Source organism: Vulpes vulpes, chromosome 15, assembly GCF_048418805.1.
Source record: "Vulpes vulpes isolate BD-2025 chromosome 15, VulVul3, whole genome shotgun sequence".
NCBI lineage: Eukaryota > Metazoa > Chordata > Mammalia > Carnivora > Canidae > Vulpes > Vulpes vulpes.
The window spans coordinates 109,776,742-109,793,947 of NC_132794.1; the positions used below are offsets into that span (position 1 = coordinate 109,776,742).

At 48.4% G+C, this 17,206-nt stretch overlaps 1 protein-coding gene across 1 annotated transcript in view; it reads left to right on the plus strand.

Annotated features, from left to right (window-relative positions):
• LOC112928837 (scavenger receptor cysteine-rich domain-containing protein DMBT1-like) overlaps positions 1 to 17,206 on the plus strand; it is an 80,406-nt gene that overhangs the window by 34,290 nt on the left and 28,910 nt on the right. Inside the window, exons 26-40 of the mRNA XM_026010718.2 lie at positions 144 to 461; positions 1,043 to 1,075; positions 1,899 to 1,931; positions 3,376 to 3,529; positions 5,073 to 5,290; positions 6,291 to 6,608; positions 7,005 to 7,046; positions 9,213 to 9,245; positions 9,953 to 10,106; positions 12,503 to 12,720; positions 13,462 to 13,773; positions 14,598 to 14,630; positions 15,181 to 15,207; positions 15,817 to 15,970; positions 16,975 to 17,192. Of these exons, the coding sequence (XP_025866503.2) occupies positions 144 to 461; positions 1,043 to 1,075; positions 1,899 to 1,931; positions 3,376 to 3,529; positions 5,073 to 5,290; positions 6,291 to 6,608; positions 7,005 to 7,046; positions 9,213 to 9,245; positions 9,953 to 10,106; positions 12,503 to 12,720; positions 13,462 to 13,773; positions 14,598 to 14,630; positions 15,181 to 15,207; positions 15,817 to 15,970; positions 16,975 to 17,192 (2,265 nt within the window). The remainder of the gene's footprint in view (positions 1 to 143; positions 462 to 1,042; positions 1,076 to 1,898; positions 1,932 to 3,375; positions 3,530 to 5,072; positions 5,291 to 6,290; positions 6,609 to 7,004; positions 7,047 to 9,212; positions 9,246 to 9,952; positions 10,107 to 12,502; positions 12,721 to 13,461; positions 13,774 to 14,597; positions 14,631 to 15,180; positions 15,208 to 15,816; positions 15,971 to 16,974; positions 17,193 to 17,206) is intronic.

Genomic DNA, 17,206 nt, shown 5'->3' on the forward strand with positions numbered 1-17,206 from the left:
AAACATGAAGAACAGGCCCCAGGGCTCAAGCCCGGGCATGTCCCTCTGCAAACTCCTAGTCCTGCTGCCTCTGAGGCCTGGTGCTGGTGCGCCCCAGGAGGGTCATTTGGGGACTCACACACTCACCCAGTCTCTGTCTGCAGGGGACTGGCCAGAGCTGCGGCTGGTGGGTGGCTCTGGTCGATGCTCAGGACGCGTCGAGGTCCTCTACCAGGGGGTCTGGGGTACCGTGTGTGATGACCTCTGGGACCGACACGAAGCCGAGGTCGTGTGCCGACAGCTGGGATGCGGACGAGCCGTGTCTGCCCTGGGGAAGGCCCACTTTGGCCCGGGCTCTGGAAACATCTTCCTGGACAACCTGCAGTGCTCGGGGATGGAGCACTACCTGGGCCAGTGTGCCCACTCGGGCTGGTCGGAGCACAACTGCGACCACCACGAAGATGCCGGAGTCATCTGCTCAGGTAGCCTCTTCCCTCTTGGGCAATAATTTCTAATATTGTGATTGAAGACATTTTGAAAGTATTCATCCCACATGGAATGTATCCATCCGCCCATTCACTCCTTCTTTCATAAAACAGTCCTTGAGCATCTGTTCTGCACCAAGCCTGGGACACACACACACACCCTTGGGTAGCACGAGGTTGCACACAGGAGATCTTGCAGGTGCATGTACACCAGCACCGCCCGAGGCATTGCAATGTGGAATCCAGGGCCCTGGCCCCAGAGACCACGACTGACTAGCTTGGGCAGGGCTGCTGGAATCTGCATTTTCACGAGTAGTCCAGGTGATTCAGCAAAAGAGGGGCCATGAGTAATCCTGCACTGCTTGCCGTGGGGCAGAGATGACGCTGCTGCTGTGCCCTGCCCCCAAGTCCAGGGACCCTGAAAGAGGAGGGCAGAGGAGGGCTGAGTCCTTTCTCCTCACTCCCCACCTGCCCCCTCTCCCCTCCATCTGCCACCTGCACCCTCGTTACCTGGCCCCCTCCGTGCTTTGGGTTCACTAAAGAAAGTATTCACCTATTGCCTTTCTTTATGCATTCAGATGCAGAAGAGCTGCCTCCTCCCACACCTCAAGGTATGTCCACATTTTGTTCTAGTCCAGACAACTTTCTAATAATAGTATCAAAAATATTTGTGGATGCTAAGAAATAGGCCTTGTTTTGCAAGTACTTTTCCAGCTAGGTAAACAGAGACAAAAAAAGTGAGTAATGCACCCAGGGCTAGCCAGCGGATTTACACCCACGCTTGTCAGTGCTCCTGGCCACCAGGCTCATTTACCACATCCTTCCATTGGCCCCGGCTGTACAAAGACAAGGCAAAATTAGCACAAAAAAATGGGGAGACATTTCACTCAGATTATCGCTAATCCTGCAAAAAGGCACCCAGAGCTTGTCTGGAGAGTAGAAGACTGCTGCACTCACATGCCCTGTGCTTGGAGTAGACGGTCAGTCGGCTCAGCCAGAGTCCTCTTTGTCTCCAGGTGGTCTCGGGACCTCTTCACTCGATCTCTCCAGCAGGCTAATCAGACTTCTTACAGGGTGGTTCAGGGGGCCATGAGCAAGCCAGTATTCCCAGAGACAGAAGTGGAAGCTTCCAGTCTCTTAAGGCAAAGTGTCACTTCCATCATATTCTGTTGGTCAAAACAGAGGCCACCCAGGTTCGAGCGAGAAGACCTAGATCCCACTTCATGACAGGAGGCATATCCAAGAATGTATGGCCTTCTTCAATGTGCTGCAGGACAGCAGAAATATTCACTTAGCACCTTCAGACCTTTCTGAGTTGGCACTAAGTACACTGACATTTCAGAGAAAACCTTTTACATTTCACAAACTTGTAGATGAAACTTTGTATTTTTCTCCTGGATGTCAGCATTATCTCCCTTTTCTTTTTCCTTCTAGGTCTTTCCACAGCTTCTCAGGATCATATAACAGGTAGTCACTTGTTTTAAATTGAGAATGTAACTCCACAGTTACAGATGCTGCAGAGGCTAGGTAGTTTGCTCAGGACGTGGCACAAAGACGCTGGCACAGCATGGGTGAAGGGCTACTTGTCCACTACCCATGCCAGCCTTGTCTTGGCCCCTTCCATGAGAACACCATGAGAGTCAGGACCCCAGCCCATGGAGCCCCTCGGTCCCCACTATAACCTCACCAAAGGGGCATCCATTTGCACTGCTAAGGCCTGTAAATACTGACTTTTTAACCAATGGGGCAGGTTGGGAAGGGGGTATGTGGATCTGCCCAAGTCAGAGTAGATGGGAGGGTGACAAGAGACTTGAAGAGAATGTGGCTCGTCCGACCAGTGGTGCCCAGCCTGCCTTCTCTGGGTACAATCCTGTAGGGGGCACCCATGACGGGCACCAGCTCATGTGCAGAGGTTTCAAGAAATCCAGTCCCAGAGTTTTCATGTCTGTCTGACCTGGCCCACTTGTAACTACAGCACAAGCAACAGGATAGCTCTGAGATGACTGGGCGCGCCCCTACTTCCCGCCGTCTGTCACAGGGAAGACCAAGAATCTTGGAATTCTGGGAGCATGACAAGTTAGGCAGGCAAAGACAGAAAGGAGAAAATTAAATAACTTGGTAATTTAGGGACCAAGTCAACAACTCATGTTACATTTTCAAATTTGCTCTAAAATAATTTGATGATTTTAAGATTTGTGCTTTTTTGTGTGGCGTGCTGCTTTAGGCGTATGTGTATGTATGCAAGTATACGATGTATATGAATATGACATAAAAATATAATGAAGAATTGGATTTCACTTGTGTAACTCATAAATCCAAAGACCTGTAAGTTCCAGTCTCAGTAGATACAGTTAGAGGAAACACAATCTACCCCAACAAGGTGGTGAAAAAGTACTTAAGAGGAGGTGAGGTGCCAGTCATGGTGCCAACATCCTTCAATGGTGGCCAACATCTCCTTCTATCCAGCTCATCAGACCCCAATGTTGCCCTGGAGACTCTTGTTCCCCAAACCTTCCCAAACTACTCACACCTTACCCAGGCCTAACAGCCTCTGCCCCTTCGCCCCCTCCTTCCCAACCACTCTCCCCCCAAGCAAGAATCCTTCAGCCTTAGAAGAAAGAGGAGAGAGTGAACAGACCTAGTATTTTCATTAGCAGACGGTAAGGGGAGAGGAAAAGGCCGGGAACTCCCACATATTAGTACTTTTGCCCCATTGAGTTGCAATGGAATGTACTTTCCTTCCCTGGATATGTTTAAACTAAAGATCTGTGTAGACAGCCTGGGTGTGGGTCCCCCACCGCACCCCCAGGTGGACCACGCTGCCTGACTTCAGCAGACACGGGGTACCAAGGGGTCGTTAGTAGGGTCACCCCATGGACGCATGCTGCCATCCTCTTTCCTGTGGCTTCAGGAGGAAGTAGCTCCTGCGGAGGGGTGATGTCCGGGCCCTCCGGCTCCTTTTCCAGCCCGCTGTACCCGGAAAGCTACCCCACGGACGTCCAGTGTGTTTGGGAGATCCACGTGGAGAAAAAGTTTCGCATTGAACTCCTGATTCCAACTCTGAAGTAAGAAAACAACTTGTTAAGAGGAGAGTCTTTCTAAATAAGAATGGTGGTTTGTGGAATCAGAATAAAGTTTTTTGTTTTGTTTTGTTTTGTTTTTTAAGCAGGAAACACTTGGGGGTGGGGGTGGGGGACAAAAGAACACAAAATGCTTCCCAATCTGAAGGTCAAATTAATTCTGTCGTGCTCTCCAATGAGTTAGTGCTAGTTCAGAGAACTGAATAAGAGGTTTATTAACTTATTCAACTCAACCTTATTATGATAGCTTTTCTTTTTTTTTTTTTTTTTCTTTTCTAAAAATGTCACCCAGATCCTCCTTGCCAGCTTTGCCTTTGTTTGGGTCTCGATACTTAGCCACTTAGATTTTCTTTTTCCTTTATCTAAATTTTAAACAAACAGGAGGGGGCTTTCCAGGCGCACACATGAGCCACCTCCTCCAGCCCAGGCCCTGGGTCCTCCCAATGTTGCCTGTAAGTGAACGGAGCCAGGGGACACATGGCCTCATCGCTGGCACGTACGGAATACATTTCTCTAAGGCACTGATGTTTTTCTATCTCCATGGCATGAAATAACAGCTGGCATTTTTTAAGTGTTGGCTGTGTATCCAGGCTCCACTCTACGTATTTTGTCTGCTTTGTTCTAGCCCAGCATTGGTACAACCCTAAGATACATGTATGCCCTTGTCATCTCCCCTAGAGGTGAGGAACCTGAGGCTCAGAGAGGTTAGCTAACTTGCCCCAGGTTAACCAGCGAGGCCTGTCTGATGTCAAAGCTCCAGCTCTTCAACATGTGATTCTGTGGGAAGACTCTGCGAAAAGCCCTTCTTGCTATGCAGGACACACATCATGCTGCAAACACAGCAACGCTGTGAAACGCTACACACACACTGAACTACTGCTCGGTCCATGGAATCAGGCATGCCTTATGCCAGAGTATCCTAGAAACATGTTGTCCATGTTGACTAAAGCCCTAAGGACACAGAGAGCCCACAATGAAGTGAGAACCTTGAACCCACCCCTCCAAAGTCCATCCTCTTATAGGTAACCTGTTCTTCTAAAATGAGCCTCACGTACATCCCTCGTGAGTGACCGCAAAGTGCAGATACTCTCTGCGCTGATGTTTTTATTTTAAAGTCGAGTTTTTTCTCCCCAAGAATTTGAGTATGGAGAATGGTGTGAAATACAGAGGTAGGAAAATCTGGCCGTGATGCTGATTACATGCTGATCATCAGGGTGTTGGTCTGGTAAGAATTCACCTGCGGTGAACACTGGCATTTCTAATGTTCCATTGTAGATGGTGATTTGGCCAGAGCTTTAGTGATTTTTTAAATTTCTGTTACTAAGTGGTAACAATAAGCCTCCCACAATCCTCAGACAAAATAAGACTTCTATAATAAGGCATCTATAAAAGTCAACTGATGCTTTATATATCAATATGCAGTTTAAAGTAAATCCAAATATTTAATCCTATGATTGTCCTACTTTTTAAAGTTTTAAGATCTAGGAAGTTTGAAGCCATCACTAACCCTCCACTTCGATGCCCCCAGCCTGGAGGATATCCTTGGATGCCCTTACGACTCCATTGAAATCTTCGATGGCCCCAGGATTGCCTCGCTGTCCATGGGGAAGTTCTGTGCCTCGGTAGCTGTGATATTTTTCTCCTCTTCAGACATCATGACTGTGGTGTTCCGAAGTGATTCTATGATCACCAACACTGGCTTTTATGCTCGATTCAACGTAATTCCACAGGGTGAAGGAGAGCCAGGTAGGAAGTTTCAACTAGGTTTTTGGTCTTCAAAAGACAGAGCAGTTTCCTAACTTGAGCGACTCCCCTATTTGCCAAGGCCTGGGATTCGGTTTTTAAAACACCCCATAAGTGGCCCCATAAGCCTTGCTGTATAGCTATTAGATTTTCCCACTAAAAGCACCACATGGGTAATTGAAACAAGGCAATGATGTGCAGTTGAAATGACAAGATGACTTGGGGGTTGGTAGTGGTAGTGCCTGGGAAAATAGGGCCTGGGGGCTGGAAGAGGATGGCTGGGTGGGGTGGGTGCTCCTGTAGATTGAGCAGGAATGGAAGCCTTGCTTAGGGGACATGTGATGGATGACAGTGAAGGCAGAGAGAATAGCAAATACAAAGGCTCTTGGGGACATGCTAGAGAAACAGAAACAGGTGACCATGGCAGAGCTTGTGCACTCGGCAAGGGAAGGTCTCCAGGAGACAGCACGCCATTCCAGCTGGCTGCCAACCGTCGGCCCAGAAATAGCCAACCCCATTGGGCTTTATGAAGTCACAGACACCCTGGTGGCTCAAGTGCCTTCAGGGGATTAAATCTACACTTACCCAAGTCATGTCCAAAAACACAGTTGGGGACCCTTTCCCCCAAGATCCCAGTATTGTGTCATAGACCCTACATAGCAAGACCTGCAGAAGCCAGGGTGTGCAGGTGCTGAGCACTGTGCTTTGTAGTCACACTCACACGTAGTTGTCACCCCTCTGGGGTCACCCTCAGAGATGCATGCTGCTCGAGTCCCCATTTCAGATGAGGAAACTGAGGCCTGGGGAGACTAAGCAACTTGTCAATGGTTACACAACTAGAGAGCAATAGAGCTGGATTCAAACCCTTCTCCGTCTTGCCCTTCTGCCTATAAGCCCCATTACTGAATCAAGACAGCCTGACGCTTGGCCACAAAGGCAGGAGCTGGAAATCCTTCCTACTTAAAATTTCCCAAGCCCCAAAATAAAACCCTGCTCTATTTAGAAAATGGACCGGAGCTGCGGCTGGTGGGCGGATCTGGACGGTGCTCAGGACGCGTGGAGGTCCTCCACCAGGGGGCCTGGGGCACCGTGTGTGATGACCTCTGGGACCTGAACGAAGCCCAGGTGGTGTGCCGACAGCTGGGGTGTGGACGGGCCATTGCAGCCCCTGGAAAGGCCCACTTCGGCCCGGGCTCCGGAAGCATCCTCCTGGATAACATTCAGTGTTCGGGAAGCGAGAACCACCTTGGCCAGTGCCCCAGCTCCGGCTGGTCGGACCATAACTGTGGCCACCATGAGGACGCAGGTGTCATCTGCTCAGGTAAGACTCTCCTCCCATGGCAGGTTCTTTCTCACCTTTCGACCAGCAGCATTTGAGTGATGGGTGGAGGGGGTGCCCAGAGCAGGGCCAGGGAAGCTGAGGACAGACAGTGGCCAGACATGAGTGTCCCCTCAGCCAGGCTGACAAAGAATGCTGACAGTCTGACTCCACCTTAAAGAAATGCACGCCAGAGCCACACACTTGCCAGGTCCTTTATACTCTGCAATCTCTCTGAGGTCTGAGCAACTTTTCCAGAATCTAGCACGCCCTTGTTCTAGGCTATGTGACACGAAGCTTACCTGCTTGAGACCTGCCCACACGAGGAAACCACCACCTGTCCTCATAAAATGTAACTTGGATTTCCTAAATTTACCTTTCTTTTTTTAATTCATGCAGATGCTGGGGCCTGGGCTCCAGATGTGACCCCTGCATCCCCAGGTAAGTCCAACACTGTGAACCTCCAATATCTCTGCAGAGTGAATAAGAAATGTAATCTGTCTTGACCTAGACACTGGTGGACAGTGACCTAGACTATGATCACCCAGGGAGCTTTGAAATCCCTGATGCCCCGGCTGTACCCAGACCAGTCGCACCAGAATCTCTGGGCTCACACCAGGTCATCGGTAATACTTAAGATCTCTTGTGTGATCCCAGCATGCAGCAAGTAGAGATCCAGCGGCTCAGACAGTAAGCTAAGAGCCGCATTTCCCCAATGAGATGGCATCCAAAACTCCCCTCTGGACAGTGGAGCAAGGAAAGGCAGGAGGGGGAAGGGGGAAGAAGTTCCATCACCATGGCTGAGAAGAGGGTCAGGATGGAGGGGAGAGAACATAGGAAGGTTTGCCTCCTGGGAACATGGGTTGGAAAATGAAAGTGTGGGAGAAAACACAGATGTGTCAATGCCATACTCTCCCAGTGGGTCAAGAACAGGCTGAGCGTGAGAAGTGAAGCCATTTGGGGCTACCCTGGGGGCCTTCTGACTTTGCCAACAAAGCAAGGACAGAGACAGGATACATGTTGTTCTGGTAACCTACCCAGAGTCAGTGTGTCAGTGACCTCCAAATTCAGGGCTCCAGTGATATCTGAGCAGGTGTGGTCCTGCCTCCTGCAGCTGCCTACCTACCTCCCCAGGACAGGCTCTCAGCTGCCCACTTCCCTGCCCACTGGCACCCTGGGCCCCACCCAGCCTCCTCCCAACCCTGCACGGTGACTACCTCCACCCTCTGCCTTCAGTGGGGGCCTGGGTGTGGAGAAGGTCAAGGCTGAGGGGCACCCTGTAGTGCTTGGGGGCTGGGCAAGGTGGCTGGCAGCCTGTCCTTACCCGGGGCTGGCACCACCGTGGCACATTTGGAGGGACACTTGGTGGGGACCTCTTGCCCACTTCGGTCCAGATCCCAAGGGCATCCCAGGTAGAAGTCACCACCTCCTGCAGGCTGCCCACCTGGTGTGGGACACAGAAGTGAAAGGGCAATTGATTTCCCCACCTCTGACTGAGACCCCACATTTTCATTTTGCACTGGGGACCACAAAGCATGCAGCAGCCCTGGAGGGGAAGCAGAGCCCACAGGGATTGTCAAGGAGCTGCCTCCCTTCGGTGCCCTCTGGCCTTTCTTTCCTTCCCCAGTGAGGAGTCTCCCCTCGCCTGGAGCCAGAGAGGAGGAAGGAGTAGGGAGGACATGGCTTTCAGTCCATCAGACGGCTCTGTGCCACATCCACTTGCGATCTAGAGCTGCAAACTTCCGAAGACTTTTCTTTCTTTTCTCTCTGCTACCATATTCCTTTTCTGAGGCAGGGATGCATAGCTGACTAAGAGAACGCATCAGGGAATAAAAGACATTATGGGGGGAAATGAAACGCTTTATGTCCAAAGAGTATCCACCCATAGGTGAACCACTTCTCGATAAAGCATTATAGATTGGTGGGGACACACACACACAAAATAAGGCACTGGCCACTCAATCCTCTAAGGGAAACACTGCATATCAAACATTTTAACAAAAAGGAATAGCTTCTTTTTTAAAAGATTTGTTTGTTTATTTGGCGGGGATGGGGAGAGAGTGCAAGCGAGAGTGGAGGGGCAGAGGGAGAGAGGATCTCAAGCAAGCTCCGCACTGAATGCAGAGCCAGACGTGGGCTCAATCTCGCAGAAACCAAAGGCAAAAGGACACAGGAAAGGAGGAAGCTCCCCACTGAGACCCGTCGGCTTCAGTGGAACACTTGTCCCACCTGTCTTTCCCCGCCCAGGCTCTCACAGGTCTGGTTTTCGTCCTTGTGCCCTTCAGCACGTTCTGCCGTGGCCTGCTCGTAAACCCGTGGGTGATGCCTCGTGACTGATCCATCTCAGGACAGGCCTGGCGTCGGCGGACCCCAACACAGAAAAGAAAAGAAGTCACGTAGCTGTGCATAGTCTGAGATTTCTGGGTGAATCACTGAGGGCAGGGGAGAGACCGCACCCCACATTAGGAGGGAAAAAAGAAATGAGTGAGCCCACACCATGTCTCAAGACTCGAGTGTAGGAACAGATTCACTCATTTGTATGTAAATACACGATGCTTTGGTCGTGCCGAGCTCTTTCCTGATTTTCTTTGGTTTTGGTTTTTGCAGCTCCCATCCCTCAAGGGCCTACGCCACCACAAGGTAACTCTCTGTCATTGAAAGTATGACCTGGAAAGGATGGAATCACTCTGGTAATTCATGAAAGTAGAATCGATGTCACTACCCTGGCTGCCTGAGGGGAAAGAATAGGTGGGATGGAGCCCTCATAGATGGATGGACTGTCTACATCTGAATTGCGCTGGTTTGCATGACAGGAAACTGGGCAGAGCATTAGTGAGATATCTGCTGGACACCCCACAGCTGCCACGACATGGCCCATCCCGTTTCCAGTCTCACCTGCAACCTTAGGGTCCTGCCCCAGTACCAGTCACACATCTTTTCTTCCCCCTCATTCCCTCTAAGGGTGCAATCACACACCAGCCAAGCTACAACTACGTCTACACTACTATGATCCCTTCCCATTCTGGAATTCCCTGGTTTTTTTGTTTTTGTTTTTGTTTTTTATTTATGATAGTCACACACACAGAGAGAGAGAGAGGCAGAGACACAGGCAGAGGGAGAAGCAGGCAGAGGGAGAAGCAGGCTCCATGCACCGGGAGCCCGATGTGGGACTCGATCCCAGGTCTCCAGGATCGCGCCCTGTGCCAAAGGCAGGCGCCAAACCGCTGCGCCACCCAGGGATCCCTGTGATTCCCTGTTGAGCTTGGTGGAATTCTGGATTCTACTCCTGGGAACATGCAAGGTGCATGCCTGCAGAAGCCAACCAGTGGTCTCTTGTCTGCCTGCAGGAGGAAGTAACTCTTGTGGGGGAGTACTTTCAGGCCTCCTGGGCTCCTTCTCCAGTCCTTGGTATCCAACGAACTACCCCACTGACGTGGAGTGTGTCTGGATGATACATGTGGCTGAGAAGTTCCACATAGAACTGGTGATCCCAAGCCTGAAGTAAGCACCTTTGCCTTTTTCTACTTCAAAGGCCAGATTGGACTTAAATCCACCTCCTCAAGGAGGGGTCCTTTCCACGAATCTGGTCAACTTGACAGCTATAACCAAAATATCATAAACTGGGTAGCTAATAAAGAACAGAGAGTTATTTCACAGTCTTGGAGGCTGGAAAGTCCAAGATCAGTATTCAGTGCCTGGTGTGGGCCCGCTTCCCGGCTCATAGATGGTCATATTTTTCCCATAGCCTCACCTGGTAGAAGAGACAAGGGGGCTTTTGCAGACTCTTTACAAGGCCACTGATCCCATCGTGAAGGTTCTGCCCTCATGACATAATCACTTCCCAAAGACCCCACCTCCTAATACCATCCCATTGGGGGTTAGGTTTCAACATACGAATTTTGAGAGGACACAAACTTTTAGCCCACAGCACTGTGTGACACACCCTTTTACATTTTAGGTGAAAACTAGTCTGGTCATCTGAGCTTAAGAGACTTATAATCATTGAGCTCAACTTCCTATGTAGTTAGAGAATAACGCAAATACTCCGTGAGCATCCCTGACACCTGGCCACCGAGGGGGCCTCAGCTGGGGTCACACACACAACGACCTCACCCCTCCAGTCTCAGCCACCTCCATCCAGGACACTGCTTCTTCCATGGGCTGAACCCAACCTGGTTCTTCCTCATTCTCATTTTCTCATCTCCATTCTTCCCTCTGATGCTACAGAAAACAAATCTACTTCCTCTTCCCTCCAAGAATGTCTCTCATGCCCCAACTAAGAGTTTTCTTCCACAGGTTTAACAGCCACTATTCATTCATTCCTACTTCTTTCTCTACTCATCCCCATTTTTAAGGGACCTTATTTTAATGCATATTTATGCGTGTATATATATACATATTCATATACACATAAGTATACCTGAATCACTTTTTTTATAGCCTTCTTTTTTTTTTAAAGATTTTATTTATTTATTCATGAGAGACAGAGAGAGAGAGAGGAAGAGACACAGGCAGAGGGAGAAGCAGGCTCCATGCAGGGACCCCGATGTGGGATTCGATCCTGGGACTCCAGGATCACGCCCTGGGTTGAAGGCAGGCACCAAGCCGCTGAACCACCCAGGGATTCCCCCTGAGTCACTTTTTAATGAAACTATTGCTTTTCCTGATAATGTTTAACCTGGTTTCATCTTTCTACACTGAGTCCCATCTGGATCATTCTCTCCTCCTGCCATTGTTCGTTGTCTGCCAGACCTCCACCACCTCTTCCCATCTGTGTTCGTCAGCCTCAGTAGTCAAGGAGCTGAATGGTTAAGTGCTGTCTTCAAAGGGGAAATGGGTCGGCAATGGAGAGAGGGATGGATCCTATTAGTTTTACCTGGTGGCCAAAATTCCTTTCAAATGGGGAGAAATAAACTAATACCACAGAGTATTGTATACTGTGAGCAAAAGGTAATTTTCATTCATTCATTCCGCACCCATGCATTCATTGTAAGGAATGTGAGCAGATTGGGTACGATATATTCAAATCTATGCAATTCACAATTCTATGATCCAGGGGCACAGAGTCTCATTTTATCACTTCTGGGAAATAGTTGCTCCAAACACTGTAGTGACCCACTCTCCCTGCATTCTCTAGGTTACTATCCCAACATAGATGTCCTACTATAATTTCAGAATACACAAAGACAGATCTCTGTCCTCATGGAGTTTACACTCTAGATGGAGAGGCAAATAGTACCTGAATAAACCAATAACCAGTAACTCAATGGACAATTTCAATTAGTGATAAGTTGATATGTGCTATGAAGAAAAATATGCACATATGGTAACAGGATAGAGAACAGAGGGGGTGAGGACAGCATTTGGTAGGATGATCAGGGACAGCTTCTCTGACATCCAGATTGGAACCAGGCAGTTTGGGGTATGGAGGGAAGTGTCCTACTCAGCAGGCTCTGGGAGCCTTGACAGCAGGCATCATTTCCCACTGACCCAGGTCCCATTGAGTGTTTTACTCAATGAGACCCTAGTGGATGTCTGCTCCCACCCCAGGGAGTGGCAGAGTTTGAATAAAGAGTCAGGGGACATTCAGGGCACACTTGAGGTAAAGAGAAAGATGGTAGGAAAGATGGAAAGTCAAGATACCAGATGGGGGCCCTGAAGTCGGCAGCTAAGACACAGAGAAAGGCTGACTGACCTGGGCCAGTGTCCATAGGGAAAGACAGGAAGGAAAATTCAAGCTATAGGTAAGGGGTCAAGTCCACTAGTGGGACGTGTGGTTGGAAGGCGACAGCAGGGATGATTGCAATTTCTGGCTGGTTATGAGGCAAATGATGATTTTACTTAAGGCATTTCTGCAGATTTCCTTGGGGAGATTTACTGTGCCTTTACCTCCTCAGATTAGAGGACATCTTTGGGTGCCCTTATGACTTTATTGAAGTGTTCGATGGATGGCAAGTTGCCTCACTCTCCGTGGGAAGATTTTGTGCTGGGACGGAGCTCACATTCCTCTCCTCTTCAAACATCATGACCGTGGTGTTCAGAAGTGATGCTATGATCACCAACACAGGGTTTTATGCTCTGTACAATGCCATTCAGCAAGATAAAAGAGAGAATGGTAGGTATCCTGATAGGTACCTTGGAGGGAAATTAGATCTAATTTGTGTCCTTCCCCTTTAAGGGAGGAGATGGTTTCTAAATCTGACCTGTGGAGTCTGCTGTCATTAATGACATCCTGAATGACATCCACTCTGACACTAGCAGCCTCTGGCTGACCCGTCACTTGGCTCTGCCGTTTGGCATCATTTTTTACCACTGAAACATCCTGGCTAAAGCAACAGATGCTGAATCTCATATCCTACGTTGACTGTGTCTATAGACAGACGACCCGAATGAGCGTCTTCCTTTTCCAGAGGAAGGGAGGATGCAGTGGGCGATCCTTCTACAACAAACCTACCTCAAACTGCAACTACCAGCCCACCGGATCCCAGCTGAATTCCATACAAAAACAATCCAGAACATATATACAGACCTCTTAGGTTCTACAGCAGGACATTGGGAACATTCTAGGGCTCTCAATGAATTATGCTTAGGGTGACCATGCAATTTATCCTCCAATCAGGATGTTTTTGAGAGTTTAAAAGGAACTCTAAAATAATTAACAGGTAGATGTGATTTACAACTATTGTAAAACAGGACTATTCCAGGTAAATTGGACATAAGGCCACCTGACCTAGAGTTCAATAGCCTAACATGGAAAAAAATGTGCCCTCGTGCCAGGCATCCTGTAACTGCAGAAGGTCCTACGGTTTTGGATACAGCACCACAGCTCAGAAGTCCCTGTTTTCCTGTCCCCCAGGTGCGTCCCTGAGACTGGTGAATGGCAGTCACAGGTGTGAGGGCCGGGTGGAGGTCCTCTACAACGGTACCTGGGGCACGGTGTGCGATGACAACTGGGACATGACAGACGCCAAGGTAGTGTGCCAGCAGCTTGGCTGTGGTGAGGCCTTATCAGCCCCAGGTCAAAGCTACTTTGATGGAGGCACTGGCCACATCATGCTGGATGATGTTCAGTGTAAAGGGAATGAAGCCAAGGTGTGGCAATGCACACACAACGGATGGTTCTCCCACAACTGTGGGCACCACAAGGATGCCAGTGTCATCTGCTCAGGTGAGCCCCCATAGGGCACAGCACACATCAGAGCAAGTCTCACCCATTAGCAGACCCTGGAAAGGGAGAAGTCAATGCCAGCAGACAGTGACTCAGAAAGGAATCCAGGGCTTCAAGCCATCTTTTTAAGTCAATTTGTTTAAGAGTTGGTTTTCCTTCTGTAAAATGTTTAAGTGTCCCCACCATCATTAAAACTTGTGATAATTAGAGGATTTGTATCGTCAGACATCCCATTCCTGGATAGATATGCCATGGTGTTGGGGACAGTCCACTCTCCCCCACAGAGCAACGGTAACTGGCTTCCAAAGAGTGCTTAACGTGTTCCAGGCTCGATGCAAAAACCAGTGCATTCGTACTCTCATTTGATCTTCACAATCTCTAATAAGAGAGATTATTACATTCTCATCTTATTCATGAGGACACAGAAGCATATCCAAGATCACACACTGTGTGATCCATATTCTGCTAAGTATCTCCTCCAAAGTACCGTATAAAAGTCTGAGCTTGACTTAGTTACTAAAGGCTCCTCCAGCCCCATTACTGACCAAAAGTAAATAAATACCATATTTTTTATTTGCCTTCAATTTTAGTATTTCCAGCAATTAGATAAAAAGCAGACAAGCAGAGTGTGCCCCCTCACCTAGGAGGCCCTGATGTAGGCTGCCAATCTTTAACCAACATTGATGGGTTTTGATGCTACACTCCCAACTGCCCATAAAGAATGTGTTTGATCCTTTAAAAAAATATAAAAATAAAGAACACCTGATTTTCTTTTGTGAATCACATGACCATCTTCCTCATTCTTTCTTTTGGTCTTTGAGTAGGTGTTGATGGCAGCCTGAAAGTAAGACCAACAGGTATGGTTGCTCTTCCATACATTTCAACTGCTTAGCTGGCCTCTGAGTGATATATGTGATCCTGGCTCCTCATTAATACTGTAATCAGGGCACAGCTAGTTGACTGCATAAACCTTCTGTTGCTAATGAACAAAAATGACACATCCCATTAGTGTTGACATATCGGTGGGGCTGGGAGCCTGCAGAGGGCAGGGAGAGAGCTGGAGGGTAGAGTTCAGGTTCACCAGAAACATAGTATCTGGGTCCCAGGGGTGCCGTGAGTCAGCACGTGCCAGAGGGCTAGCTGCTTGCAGGGATGATCATGCCACAGATGCTGCAGAGAGCAAGGAGATGGGAACCCCAGGTCAGCCGTCAACGAGTTGTATCAAACTACGCCTAGCCACACACTCAGTGTGCAGTCTTCCCAACTCTTAAGGAGCCACTCATCAATGTCCAGTAGGGTACGGAGAAGTCACAGCTTTGAGTGTTACTGTTTTTTAGTATTTTAGAGAAGTATCCTGGATAAAAGTCCTTGCTCACACTATTGTTTTTCCTCTGTGTATTTTCACAGACTCAACTGGTGACAACGCAGCTACAGGTATGTCAGCTTCACTTAAACCCTTCGTGTGGTTTTATATTTGCATGATTTTCACTGTTAGTGCTTCCAACAGCTAGATGGATGCTCCCTTCCTTTTATACTTAAGAAGCTGAAGCACAGAGGAGACTGTAACTTAAATGTCACACCAAATGTAGGATTTCAGCCATAAAATGGATGCTTTACATGCCATTGGTGCTGACTTTAGCTGGGATTTGTATATAATACAAGGGATCTTTCATCATGAGTGGTTTTATACCCAGCCAGTGTGACATGGACTGAGAAAGGACACTCAGGCTTGCAATGTCCTTGTATCTTTTCATTAAAACATGTGCTCAGACCTGCCTGTGCATATGGGTCCAGAAGCCCTATCAACCATATGTCACTGTCATTTCTCCAGTAAGCTTGATGGGATAGGTGTAATAGTCTTATCTGACAAAGAACAGCATCAGAAACCCAGAGGAGACCCCCCAAAGCCAGCCTCATTACCAGGCAAAGCACCCCTGGAATAAATCTCCCTCACTACCACTCCCTGTGCCCTCTGACCCCTCTGAAGACACAAGCACAGGTCAGCGCTTCTCTCTGACAAGGTTTCTTGGCTGTTTCTTGCAGATGAAAACTTCCATTGTGGCGGCCTGCTCACAAATAATTCAGGCTCCTTCTCCAGTCCTTGGTATCCTAAAAAATACCCTATAAATGTGGTGTGCACCTGGAACATACACGTGGATCCCAGGGCTCATATCAAGCTCACATTTGAAGTGGTGAAGTGAGTAGCTGTTTCCCACGTTGCTCAGTTATAGGCACAGTTACCCTGCCCACCTCCCCTACCCCCACCAATAAACAAATGAACAAACAAATCAATCAGACCCACCTTCCATAGTTAGTTCTCAAAAGTGAGTAAGGCCTTGGAGGCCTGTTCAGTAACGATCAAAATTTTGAAGGCAAAAGTCTTAATGCAGCTATTCTAGTTCCAGAAAATCAGTCTACTGATAAAGTCTTGTGCACAGGAGATGATGATAGCACTCTTTTTTTTTTTTTAAGATTTTAAAAAACTATTTTATTTATTTTTTCATGAGTGACAGGGGAGGTGGGGCAGACACACAGGCAGGGAGAGAAGCAGGCCCCATGCGGGGAGCCTGATGTGGGACTCGATCCCGGGACTCCAGGATCATGCCCTGAGCTGAAGGCAGGTGCTAAACCACTGAACAGCCCAGGGATCCCCAATGGCAGTACTCTTATAGGAGCACTAGATTGGAAACCATCTAAGTGTCCATCAGTAGGGGGCCAGTTAAACAGGTTTGGGTCCATCACACACCTATGGGGGATTGCCTTGGGATGATCTGCAGAAAAAGCCTCAGACAACAGGCCAGCAGCTGTCATCTGTGCTTAGACTCGATCTGGAAAGAAATAAACCATTGATACTGACGTTTCTAAGAAGCTTCTGTGAAGCGAGAGGGACTAGTCAGGGGTAGGAGAAAACTTCACTTTTCACCAAATACCTGTCAATACAATTTAAATTCCGTTCTTTGGGTTTATCATGCATGTTCAGGAAATGCAATTAAATGGAAACTTTATAAATTGAAAGATTTTTATAAACAGGAAGATACATACTGCATGTCAGCAGAGTCCTATTTCCCTCCGAGCTGTGTGAGAAGATGGAAGTTTCAGGTGGCTCTTCCAGAACCTTCCCTTCCTGAACCAATCTGTGCAGTGCTTGGTGGAGGGGAAACCCCAGCAGATGGCATCTGAATGATATCGTTTACTTCACAGGTTGGAGAACTTCTACAGTTGTCCATACGACTTCATTGAAATCTTTGACGGCCCGCAGAATGAATCCTTTTCTCTGGGCAAGTTCTGTTCTGGCACAACCCCAGTATTCACCTCCTCCTCAAATCGCTTGACAGTGGTCTTCCACAGCGATGCTATTGTCACCAACATGGGCTTTTTTGCATCCTACAAGTCTTTTGTGCAAGACGAGAACAATACCGGTAGGTCCTTTGGT